Source organism: Elgaria multicarinata, chromosome 11, assembly GCF_023053635.1.
Source record: "Elgaria multicarinata webbii isolate HBS135686 ecotype San Diego chromosome 11, rElgMul1.1.pri, whole genome shotgun sequence".
NCBI lineage: Eukaryota > Metazoa > Chordata > Lepidosauria > Squamata > Anguidae > Elgaria > Elgaria multicarinata.
In genome coordinates, this window is record NC_086181.1 from 34,708,469 (window position 1) to 34,720,659 (window position 12,191).

At 48.3% G+C, this 12,191-nt stretch overlaps 1 protein-coding gene across 1 annotated transcript; it reads left to right on the top strand.

Moving 5' to 3' along the window:
* The first annotated feature begins 4,015 nt into the window (after positions 1–4,015).
* PRF1 (perforin 1) lies at positions 4,016–10,758 on the top strand. Its single transcript, XM_063138432.1, has 3 exons — positions 4,016–4,087; positions 6,861–7,419; positions 9,289–10,758. Exons 2-3 carry the CDS (start codon positions 6,869–6,871, stop codon positions 10,442–10,444), a joined length of 1,707 nt encoding a protein of 568 aa, XP_062994502.1. The 5' UTR covers positions 4,016–4,087; positions 6,861–6,868; the 3' UTR covers positions 10,445–10,758.
* The last annotated feature ends 1,433 nt before the right edge of the window (positions 10,759–12,191 follow it).

Here is a 12,191-nt window from a genome sequence, read left to right on the forward strand (position 1 = left end):
GTCTTGTGATGGGGAAGGAGTGAAGATGAGTGTTAAAGGAAGTAGAGAAAAGTATGCTGTGGCTGAAAAGGCCGCACCTGAGGAAGCAGTGTGTCATGGAGTTTCAAAAACATGACTGCAACAAAATGTGTACTTAGGGCCTGGAGATAGAGGGGGTTGTGCAGTTTTGGCAGGAAGGAGGTGGGCCGGCAGTGGGTTGCTAGGTCCAGACCAGGGAATCCTGCCTGTTTTGGCTTCTCCTGTCAGCGCAGGGTTGAAATCCTACGTTGCTTTGCATGAACTAGCCAATGCGTTGGCTAGAAGCTTTTAGTTAGGGTGACCCTATGGAAAGGAGGACAGGGCTCCTGTATCTTTAACAGCTGAATAGAAAAGGGGATTTCAGCAGGTGTCATTTGTGACTGTAATTTGTGCAGCACCTGGTGAAATCCCCTCTTCATCACAACAGTTAAAGCTGCAGGGGTATAGCTAGAGTGACCAGATACAAAACAGGGCCGGGCTCCAGCGGCTTTAACTGTTGTGATGAAGAGGGAATTTCACCCAGTGCTGCATGCATACAAACGACACTTGCTGGAATTCCTTTTTCTAAACAACTTAAAGATACGGGAGCTCTGTCCTCCTTTTCATATGGCCTCCCTACTTCTAGTCTACTCCTAGCCTCTCACTCTCTTCTCCCAGGGGCAGACCCTCATGGCGGCAGATGGCAGGGGGTCCCGGCCTGCCTCAGCTCCCCAGGGAGTGTCCAGTGCATGTACCCATGGCGAAAATAGATGTGGATACCATTTCAGGTGGGTCGGAAAACCTTGTGGGCGCACACTCCCAAATGGCAAAGAGGACTGCTGCCCTTAATTGGGCATGAGATGCGTCTCGTCTGTTTAGCCGGTGTGGGACCCAGTGGGAACTTCTATACTCGGTGGTTTCTTTGGGCGTCACACTGCTCCTCTCCGACCTGTCAATTGAAACAGCAGTGTGGATGCGAGGGGATTTCACAATCAGTCGCTGGCCTGTTTCTGAAGCTGTCTGTGGCTGGAAGTGTGAAAAGAATAAGCCACCCACCCAGAACATCATCAGCTGAGGGGACATCGGTTGAGGCCTTATGACTCAACGGGAGTGACCTGAAAGCTGCCCGCGCTGTGGGTGGGGTCAGGACAGTCACATATTATTTTTCTATCCCTGAGCAGGAGTTGGTAATTTGTGGCCCTCCAGATGATTTGGCCTGTAACTGCCATCAGCCCAATGGTGAGGAGGGATGGGAGTTGTAGGCCGAAACCTCTGGTGAGTCACAAAACGCCTGGTTGCATGACAGGCAGAAATTCAGCAGGCAGAGCTGACATATACTGAGTCAGCCAAACGAGGAAGGTTGATGGTTGCAGAACACCACAATATAAATGCCAAAAGGCAATGAAACGACAAAATATGTGCAATTATACAAAAGGCTGAAAATGTGCAAAAGCAGCAGCAGCAATGGACTTAGGGTGACCATATGACCGGATTTGTCCGGGTTTTTGATGGCAAATCCGGGAGGGCAAATCCGGATTTCCCCCCCCCCCCCCCCGAAGAGCAGCTCTAATGAGAATTAACAAAAATGCTTATAACTCCGTCATTTTTTAAGATAAAGACATGAAATTTGGCACAATGGTAGCTCTTAGGAAGGGCTTTAGTCATACCAAATTTGAAACAGATGTGTTCATCCATTGATTTTTTAGGAATTTTTTAAAAAATAAGGTTTTAAAATTATTATTTTTTAAACTGTCATTTTTAAAGATAAAGAGCTGAAAGTTGGCACCATGATAGCTTTTAGGTAGAGCTTTAGCCATACCAAATTTGAAACAGATCTGGGGCCAGTAGCAAACCCTGTTAACAACAACAGCAGCTTGCAATGAGTGAAGATACAGTCAGAAAAGATATTTGAGGGAAGGGGAGAATGTAACACAGAGTATAGCAAAAGCTTCAAAGTACATCAAAACCTACAAAAGTAAGAGTGAGTAAAGTTAATTTCAGATACATTGAATCTCTCACTTGTTCTTTATTTCAGTGATTTTAACATTAAGATGTTATGTAGAACAGATTTGTCTTAAATGTGTGCTGTAAAATCAGACATGTGACCAAGCCTATGTTCGTGTGGGCATGCCCCCTTGGTACTGGATATGCCCCCTTGGGGGGCAACCATGTTCTCCTTTTTGGTTTCCAAAATATGGTCACCCTAAATGTACTCATATACAAAAGCAGGGGGGAATGCAATAAAATGGGATTGAAGGTTCAAGGTACCCCAGAGAACCATTCGAAGAATGTATACATCTTAAAAGGTGGGTATCCAGTCTAACTAGCTGGAGTTCAGCAGCAGTTCCTCAGGGTCTTGGACAGAGAGGTCTTCTGTGGCTCAACTACCCATTATCCTTTTTACCTGGGATATTTTAATACTCTTGCATGCAAAACATGTGCTTCATATGGACCAAGCCTTTTCTGCTTCCCCTTGGCAGGAACAACTTCACCTGTTGCATTTCTACTTGGCATGTATTAAAGGTGCGGAGGCTTTGCCTGGCAGAAAGGCAGCAGCTATTATATATTTTATTTTCAACTTTTATTTATGCTGCTTAATCTCTTAACATCTCTAAGAAGTTCACAATATTGAATTATTGGATGAGATTCAGGAATTTCAAGGCCTGGGCCCCCAGCCCCAAAGCCTAACCCCCTAGACCAGCCTTCCCTAACCTGGTCCCTTCTAGATATTTTGGACTACAATTCCAGTCAGCCCCAGCTAGTGTGGGTTTAATCCTGGAAAACTCCAGGTAAAGGGATCAGGCAGCCAGTGATGCCAGAACAGACAATACTGAATTAGGATGGGCAAGGGCAGCTTCCTATAAATTAGCTGGAAACCCAGGAATAGATTTTCAATAGCTGTTCTCTGGGATGTTACCTTGTCACTAAGCAGCTGCAGTCACTGACTCTACATCTTTGTGGATTGCTCCATGGTGTCCCCTCCTCTTGGGCTAAGGGTTATGCTACTTGGTAGTTTAATTCCCTCTCTCTGTTCATTTCCAGAGCATTGGGAGATCCGTACAAGGATGGCCTGGGAATCATGCCAGGTTTAGAGTTCAGTTCTTCAAACATCCATGGAGACCCAAACAACCACTTAGCTTTGCAAGGCCATGTCACCCTGAGTCCTCTTGCGATGAGGAAAGAATTACCTAGAGCCATTTATCACCGATTCAAAATAATTGCTCTCTGCCCAAGGGTGAGAAAAAAATACACTTGGAAATGTTTCATTTAGTCTGGAAAATAGCTACTCACCTACGGTAATTAGAAATTGTCCCCAGGTGAGCAGGCACAGACATTTTTGTACAATGGAAGAGAATTTGTTTCTTTGTATTTTGGAGCTGTCTTTTTTGGCCACAAATGATTCCAGTCATCATTTTACTCGAACAACTTTTGATGAACCCTAAGCCTTGGCTGCAATGAGTGGTGCGGTGGAGTGGTTAGAGCAGCCTTCCCTAACCTGTTGCCTTCCAGATGTTTTGGACTACAACTCCGATCGGCTCCAGCCAGCATGGCCAATGGTCAGACATTTGGGGAGTTGTAATCTGAAACATCTGGAGGGCACCAATCTAGGGAAGGCTGGAGTAGATCAAATCAGGCCTTGGGAGACCCGAGTTCAAATCCCCACACAAACTGCATTAATCACTGGGTGACCCTGGGCCAGTCACATCCTCTCTCAGTCTCTATAAAATGGGGCCGGGAGGGGTATGTTGTCCTCTTTGAAAGAAGGGTTGAACAGAACAAACAAAATATTTGCAGAGGTGTGAATTGGTGAGGCTGTTCTGCCCATGTGTCACGCTTCTGCAGCAATAAGTATCCAACCCCCTCTGATGTGCTTACGATGAGTGCAAACCTCAGGATCACACCTTCTGTCCACTTTGCAAGGCTCCCTTGATGTATGACGGTGTCACATCTGAGATTTGGTTTCTCTTTCCACCTTCTAAACTGCAACATCCTGTCCCTGGGAGATAAACCCAGGCGTGTGCACACACAGCCATACACACCAGCCCCATCCGACTAATGCGCACGCTTCCCCCTGCTCCTGCCACCTAAGGTATGTACTTTTTGAGGGATTTAAAGAAATGCCACTTTGATCTCTTTGTAAATTAGGGGTGGAAGAAAGATTGGCTGCAGCAGCGGTGTGCATCATTTTGTTTGATCTGGAAACGGGTGTGTGTGTGTGGCTATGCACGATTTTAGCTCACATCCATCTTGCCACCACTGGAAATCCTGCTCAGCTCCCATTCTCACCTTGGATTTCAGCAGGCAGCCCCCCCCCCGCCCCCCAACGCTTTCAAACCACCTTAATGGCTAGAACCTTGCTTTGCTTTTAAATGATAGCTGACATTCTTAGGGTGGTAATTCCACATACTTCAACTGTCCCTATATTTCTGGTCCCCCTGAGCCTGGTAAGTCGCTGTCGCTGGTGGAAATGCCTTGTTAAAAATTGACCTGCCAGAGCATTCATTCATCAGGATTCATCCCCCTTTCCCAGGGTTTTTAGAAGTGAATTGAGCAGGGTGGTGGTGGTGGGTGAATCTTCTCCCTAATGCATATGGAGGCCAATGCATGCTCATGAACTTAAAGGCACAGCCCGCTATTTTGCACACACTGCAACTCCGAATAAGATTTTGAAGAGTTGATGACTTACTGTGAAATAAATACACTTCTCCCTGCCTCATTTTTTTTTTAAAAAAAGTATATCTCTAACCAAAAAAATACCCCCATGCCCTCTTGGCTTTTAAATTAGGGGAGGACGGGGCAGTTGAAAATGGATCTGCAGCTGATGGGGAAGACTGCGCATCACAGTAGAGGAGATGGGGCAAGACGGCATCCTTAGCACGATGACCAGGGTGTTGTGGGCACGTCCCAATTTTCCTTGGTGAAAAGTTGGAGGGTACAGAATTCTCTGCCTGGGGTCACTTCCGAACCCGAAGTGCAATCTTTTCTTCTGCATGGTATATTCTTAATAAATGCATTTGAGGAATAAAGGCTGGGAGGAGGAGAATCATCCCAGAGTGCAGGACATGGAATAACGGGCTCAAGTTAAAGGAAGCCAGATTCCGGCTGGACATCAGGAAAAACTGCCTGACTGTTAGAGCAGTATGACAATGGAACCAGTTACCTAGGGAGGTGGTGGGCTCTCCCACACTAGAGGCATTCAAGAGGCAGCTGGACAACCATCTGTCTGGTATGCTTTAGGGTGGATTCCTGCAATGAGCAGGGGCGTTATAGGCCTCTTCCAACTCTGCTATTCTATTTACCTGCCAACAGAACCCTTCCCCTATTTTATAAGTGGATTCCTGCATTGAGCAGGGGGTTGGACTCGATGGCCTTGCAGGCCCCTTCCAACTCGGCTATTCTATGATTCTATGAAGTCAGCTTTGATGCAAAACACCAGAGAGACATTTAAAAGGGCAACCTGCAGAAACTGAACGGGGAGCATTTTGCTCTCCTATGACGTTTCGCTGCCCAACTTAATATGACCAAACTTCAACCGAAAGGTTTCAGAGGGAGGCGAGAGCAGCCTCCTCCCAAATGCATTGGGCTACAATCCTCCGCATCCCCCAGCCAGCCGTGTTGGGGTTTGGGGGTGCTAGAAGTTGTAGCCCAACACGTCTGTTGCTGCCTAGTCCAGCATTCAGGTTCAGTAGCATCTCCTAGAAAGCTCTGGGATGCAGGACATACGGAAAACCACTCTGTCTTGCTGCTGCTGCCCAGGGCTGGTTACAGGGAACATACGACTGCCCTGTTAAAACAGCTCCCCTGGCTTCCAGGCACAATTCAAAGTGCTGGTTATCACCTATAAAGCTCGGGTCCAGGTTATCTGGAAGACCGTATTCTCCCTTATGAGCCTGCCTGTGCTTTGAGATCTTCTGAGGAAGCCCTTCTTTCAGTCCCACCACCATCACAGGCGCGCCTGGTGGGAACACGTGGGGGACGGGTTCTCCGTGTCTGCTCCAGTGCCCTGGAACTCTCTTCCCAGGGAAGGTGGACCGGCTCCCTCCCTGATGTGCCTTAGGAGGCAGGCAAAGACTTTTTTGTTCCAGCAGGCCTTTAGCAAATGATCTGGACCTCCGTCTGTGCCAAGGACTTTTAAAACTCTCATTTAAAATGTTTAAATATTTTAATATTGGAATATGTTTAATATAGTTTTAACTTTTGTATATATTTATAGGTTTTAAATGTGTATGTTTTAATTTTTGTAATGCCACTTTGAGGCCCAGCATTGGACAAATGGTGGGATATTATTATTATTATCCTTTCGGCGCCAGGTTGAGACTTTCCTCTTTGCCCAGGCATATGGCGGCACATCCTAATTACCCACATGTTTAGTTTTTAATCGGTTTTTAATGCTTTACGTGTGTATGTTCTGTGTTTTAGAGTTTTAAATTTTGTATATTTGTTTTTACCTCAATTTTAGAATTTCTGTAAACCGCCCAGAGAGCCCTGGCTATGGGAGCGGTATATAAGTTTAATAAATAAATAAATAAATAAATAAATAAATAAATAAATAAATAAATTATTATTAATAATAACAATAACAACAACTTGTATTCAGAGAGGTCAATTGCCATTGAACTAGCCATTGAATTAGCCATTGTGGCTAATATCTGGCTTTGACAAACCAGGGATCTCTCTAATCCCCTTTTAAAATGGGCAGCCCCCACCATATCCTGTGCCAGCCGAATGCCACGAAGTAGCGGTGTGCTTTCTTCACACGTGGCTCCAACAGGCTAAAACGTGGCCCCTCTTCTGGGCTCGATGTGCGACGCGTCCCCCCGGCTGAGCACGTTCACCGCCTCGCCTTTCTCTTCCCCGCGTAGGGTCAGCCATGCTCAGCGCCAGCCCTTCCTCTGCCGCTTTCGCGCCTCTCCTCTTCCTCCTCTTCTTGCCCCGCGTCTCTCCGCAATGCCAGGCGGCCGAAGCCGACGAATGCGAGGAGCACGAGGACTTTGTGCCCGGCCACAATTTGGCTGGGGAGGGCATTGACATCACCACGCTAGAGAGGAAAGGGGCCAAGGTGTTGGACATGAGCCAGTGGCAGAGAGCGGACGGCACCTGCACCTTGTGCCGGAATCCCATGCTGGAGGGGAAGCCGCTCCAGAGGCTCCCGTTGGCTGCCGCTGACTGGGAGGCCAAAGTCTCGTGCCAGCGGAAGGTGCACACCTCCCTGCAAAGCAACGGCATCGGCGTGGTTCAGGCGGCAGGATCCGACGTGAAAAACGACTGGAGGGTTGGGCTAGACGTGCAGGTGAAGCCCCAAACGAACGTCCAAGTGGCTTTGGCGGGGTCGCACTCCAAGACAGCCGACTTCAGCGTAGACAAGAGCTCACAGGACAAGTACAGTTTCGCTAGACACGAAGTCTCCTGCTCCTACTACAGGTAACGAAGGCGCGGAGTGGAGAAGCAGGTGGCAGAGATGGAGTCCGGGGAGAAGGCTGGCCTAGCGCTGGTTTTCCTTGCTTGGTGGGGTGGGGTGGGGTGGGGTGTCACATTTCCAAGTGAGGTTTGAATAAAAGGTGGATTCCTGCATGGAGCAGGGGGTTGGACTCGACGGCCTTATAGGCCCCTTCCAACTCTACTATTCTATGATTCTAAGAAAATGAATGCCAAAAAATAGCAATTTCCTCATAAGCAATGGAAACATGTAAAACCCTGGGGGATTCTACACGTCGTGCTGAGGGCGCTTCCATGCGCCCCCAGTGCGACCCCAAAGCGATCGTGTAGCTTGCCTGGAGAAGAGACGAGGAAGAGGCGTCCTTGCCGCCGCTGCCACCCACCTACCTCCTCGCCGGCCGGGTCGGAGAGCTCGGCGGAAGAAGGCGGGGTGGAGAGCTTCTCCAGGCAAGCTACACGATCGCTTTGGGGTCGCACTGGGGGCGCATGGAAGCGCCCTCAGTACGACGTGTGGAATCCCCCTGTCACTACCTGTTTTTTTTTAATGTTTTACGTATTTGTTACACTTTCATATATCCCACCTTTTTTTTCCTCCAAGGAGACCAAGGTGGAGTACATGACCCTCCTCTCCATTTTATCCTTACCACCACCCTGTGAGGGGGATTAGGCTGCCGGTCAGGGCCTGGCCGAGAGTCACCTAGGCAGCTTCATGGTCGAGTGGCCTCCCCAGTTCCAGTCCAACACCTCAAGCGTCTGCGTGCATTTATTTATTACCTTTACTTAAATCCCTCCTGACAGGATAAAAACTTACCAAGGCCGCTTGTAAGTAAAATGATGATACATGAATAAAAAACGTTATAAAACAATGGCCCCGTTCAGACAACACACTAAACCATGCTGCTTAACCACGAAATGGTTAACGGAATGCAATGCACTGAAGAAGGGCAGAGGTGATCTTTGGTTGCCTGCCTCTCTCTTCTGGGATCCTTTGCACAGGGCAATTGGTGGTAATGGCCCTGGATGGGCAGGGGCCATTTTAGTGTCTATGAATGGTGAGCATGAGCAATGCATAACTTAGGGTGACCATATGGAAAAGAGGACAAGGCTTCTGTATCATTAACAGTTGCGCAGAAAAGGGAATTTCATCAGGTGTCATTTGTAGGCATGCAGCACCTGGTGAAATTCCCTCTTCGTTGCAACAGTTTAAAGCTGCATGAGCCCTGCCCTCTTTTGTATCTGGTCAAGAGGGCAGGGCTGCTGCAGTTTTAACTGTTTTAAAAAATAAGAACCGGCTAAAGTTAGTCCTTAGGCCCTTTGAACATGATACCATGCTCACAGCCATAACAGCTACAGGGATTTTTAAATTATTATTCCTAGTCCTGGGATGAAATATTCAACAGACACATTCTGATACAAAATAGGGCAGGGCTCTTGCAGCTTTAAACTGTTGCAACGAAGAGGGAATTTCACCAGGTGCTGCATGCCTACAAATGACCCCTGCTGAAATTCCCTTTTCAGTACAACTCTTAAAGATGCAGAAGCCCTGTCCTCCTTTCCATATGGTCACCCAAGATCCAGGTTCTAGTCCCCACTCAGCCATGGAAGCTCACGGGGTGACTTGGGCCAGTCACTGACTCTCAGCCCAACCTACCTCACAGGGTTGTCGTTGTGAGGATAAAAACGGAGAGGAGGAGGATTATGTACACTGCTTTGGGTTCCTTGGAGGAAAAAAGTTGGGATACAAACACAATAAATAAATAAATAACTCCAAAAAAGGGATTGTGAGGGGAAACCCCTAACAGACGCTCTGCTTCCTTTCCTGTTCTCTGAACGGCCTTCTTGTTTCTTTTGCAGCTTCCGCATTGGCCACCACTGGCCGCTCACCCAGCACTTCAAACACGCTGTGAAGAGTCTCCCCAAGAAGTACCACCGTGCCTCCCTGCTGGAATACCGCCAGCTCATTGGAACCTACGGGACTCACTTTATCAGGCGGCTTCACCTGGGGGGGCGCGTGAGGGACGTGACGGCCGTGCGGGAGTGTGAGTCGGTGCTGTACGGGGTGACCGCCGACGAGGTCAAGGACTGCTTGAGCGTCGAGGCGTCAGCCAGTATTGGTGACGGCAAAGGCAAGATGGATGCGGCCTACAAGACATGCGAAGAGCTGAAAAACAAAAAGGCGTTTAAAGGCGGCTTCCACCAGCTGTACAAAGAGCGGCACACTGAGATTGTGGGCGGGGACAGTCACACGGACCTGCTCTTTTCTGATGATCAGAACACGGAGGCCTTCAAGCAGTGGTTGGAAACCCTCAAATCTATGCCCGGGCTCCTTTCTTACTCGCTAGAGCCCATTCATACTTTGGTGCCCAAGGAGGACCCTAAAAGGGAGAGCTTGAGGCAGGCAGTGAGTGAGTATGTGACTGAAAGAGCTCTGTGGAGGAACTGCACCCAACCTTGTCCACCAGGGACTCAACGCAGCGCTCGGGACCCCTGTTCCTGTGTGTGTCCCAGTGACAGCACCACCAATGCCATGTGTTGCTCACGAGAACGAGGCCTCGGCAAGCTGACGGTGACAATCCAACGTGCTCACGGTCTGTGGGGGGACTACTTCACCCGTACTGACGCCTACGTCAAGGTGTTCTACCAAGGGAAGGAGAGTCGCACGTCCACCGTGTGGAACAATGACAACCCGGTATGGCAGGTCCACTTGGATCTGGGGAACATCCAGGTCTTGGGAGATACCAGCAAACTCCTGGTCCAAGTCTGGGATGAAGACAACACATATGATGATGATCGTCTGGGACTTTGTGAGAAGACCCTTGAGTCTGGGAAACCACACAATGAGGTCTGTTACTTAAATCACGGGCGCCTGGATTTCCAGTATCACTTGGTCTGTGGCTCCTACCTGGGTGGCCGTTACTGTTTGGATTATGTCGCTCAGCAGCCAAAATATGTGGGTGCTTTGTTACAACGTAAGGGCAAAGCAGACCCTGTGAAGCAAAAGTCCCCCTGAATGTGTGTCCCACTAAAGTTGTTCAAATATGGAGGCTCCCAGAGATGTCCGTGGATGCCGTTGGCTGCAAAACGCAATCTGGCTTCTTTCCCGTTAGCTACCATTTCAGCTACTAAACCTACAGCAATAATAGATTCATCTGACAAAGCTTATGCCAGAACAATTTGTCGGTCTTTAAGGTATCGCAGAACTCGCCATTCTTTTTTCACTAATCAGTGAAAACTCTGAACTTAAGACAACTCCTGCACCAAAGAGAGCTACATTCTGCATCACGAATAGCTGTATAAGCCACACAAATAAAGTGAATATTCACACGCTTGCTCATTTTGTGTAATTCTGCTTCGGCGCAGAGTTTTCACGCAGGGTGCTAAAGTCATGCCTTCTGACCTTTGGCAATCTAACCGCTTCCACATGAAATGACATTTCACCATACCCATAGGAAAGGAAAGGAAAGGAACGTCTCGTGCAAGCACTGAGTCATTACTGACTCTTGGAAGGACGCCAGCTTTCGCTGACGTTTTCTTGGCAGGCCTTATAGCGGGGTGGTTTGCCGTTGCCTTCCCCGGCCGTTATTACCTTTCCCCCAGCTAACTGGGTACTCATTTTACCGACCTCGGGAGGATGGAAGGCTGAGTCGACCCGAGCCGGCTGCCTGAAACCAGCTTTCGCTGGGATCGAACTCAGGCCGTGGGGAGAGTTTCAGCTGCAGAAACTGCTGCTTTACCGCTCTGCACCACACCCCCGCAAAAACTCTCTGCAACCATAAGGACTAGGAACTTTTTTTCTCTCTTCATAAAACAAAATCTAAGATACTTGCGATGCTGAATCCAGGACCAGTTTCTGCAAATGTGTGATACGTTTGTGGAATGCAGAACACCGAGAGCCTTGCTAATAGTGAAATAAAGCCTTTGCTCCTATCCTACAGTTTAAGTCACAGTTAGTCCTAGAAGCAGCTGGACAATATAGATATTGTATGGCAGCGGCTTGAACCCAAGTCCCGACGGCCCCTTTTCCCTTACCAGGTGCCCTTGGGAGGGGTGATTTGCACCAGAGAAGTAATGGGAGTGCCACAAAATTATGGGCCACTGTTAAAACGTGAAAACTCTTCTCCACACCAACAGGTTTTGGAGGGGGGAGCACCAAGCCCCATAAATGCTTTCAGGGTCCAAATGCTACTCTGTCCCTCTGCCTGAACCTTTTTCAGTCTCGAACTACCACTGCTTGCATTCCGTGGACCTCTGCATTAGCACACACTACAGCTAGGAGAGTGAACGGTAAAGCCTCCTTCCAGGGCAGCCCATGGCCACCTCCTTGTCATCCAAAAGTTCTGGGATTTGGGGGATGGAGGGGTGGGTGGGAATCGAGCTAATCTTCAGAACAAAATGAACCCTTTGTCAGGATTCTTAGCAAGCCCAAGGCTCTGACACAGAAATGTTTTAGAGTCTAGGACTATTGAGTTGAAAGGGACCCTGTGAAGCCACCTAGACTAATATCCAAAGCTACAGAAGTATGAAACTCCTGATTCCTATCTCGCCTTCACACACATGCACTGTGGCTTTAGGCAAATCACGGTGGTCTCTGCCTCATCTACCCTCCAAAAGAAGGGATTTATTGCTACCTACCCTGCAAGGATGACATAAGGTTTCCTGGCATGATATATACACAACACTTTGAACACGCAGAAATGGCTATATATGTGTTCAGCATTAGTATTTGATTGAAAAGACCCAGAGTCCACTATGCAGAG

Excerpts from the sequence above, each read along its gene's own strand:
- PRF1 (XM_063138432.1), top strand. The coding sequence starts at position 6,869 with ATGCTCAGCGCCAGCCCTTCCTCTGCCGCTTTCGCGCCTCTCCTCTTC. Across the intron at positions 7,420-9,288 it reads GTCTCCTGCTCCTACTACAG|CTTCCGCATTGGCCACCACT; the intron begins GTAACGAAGGCG and ends TTTCTTTTGCAG.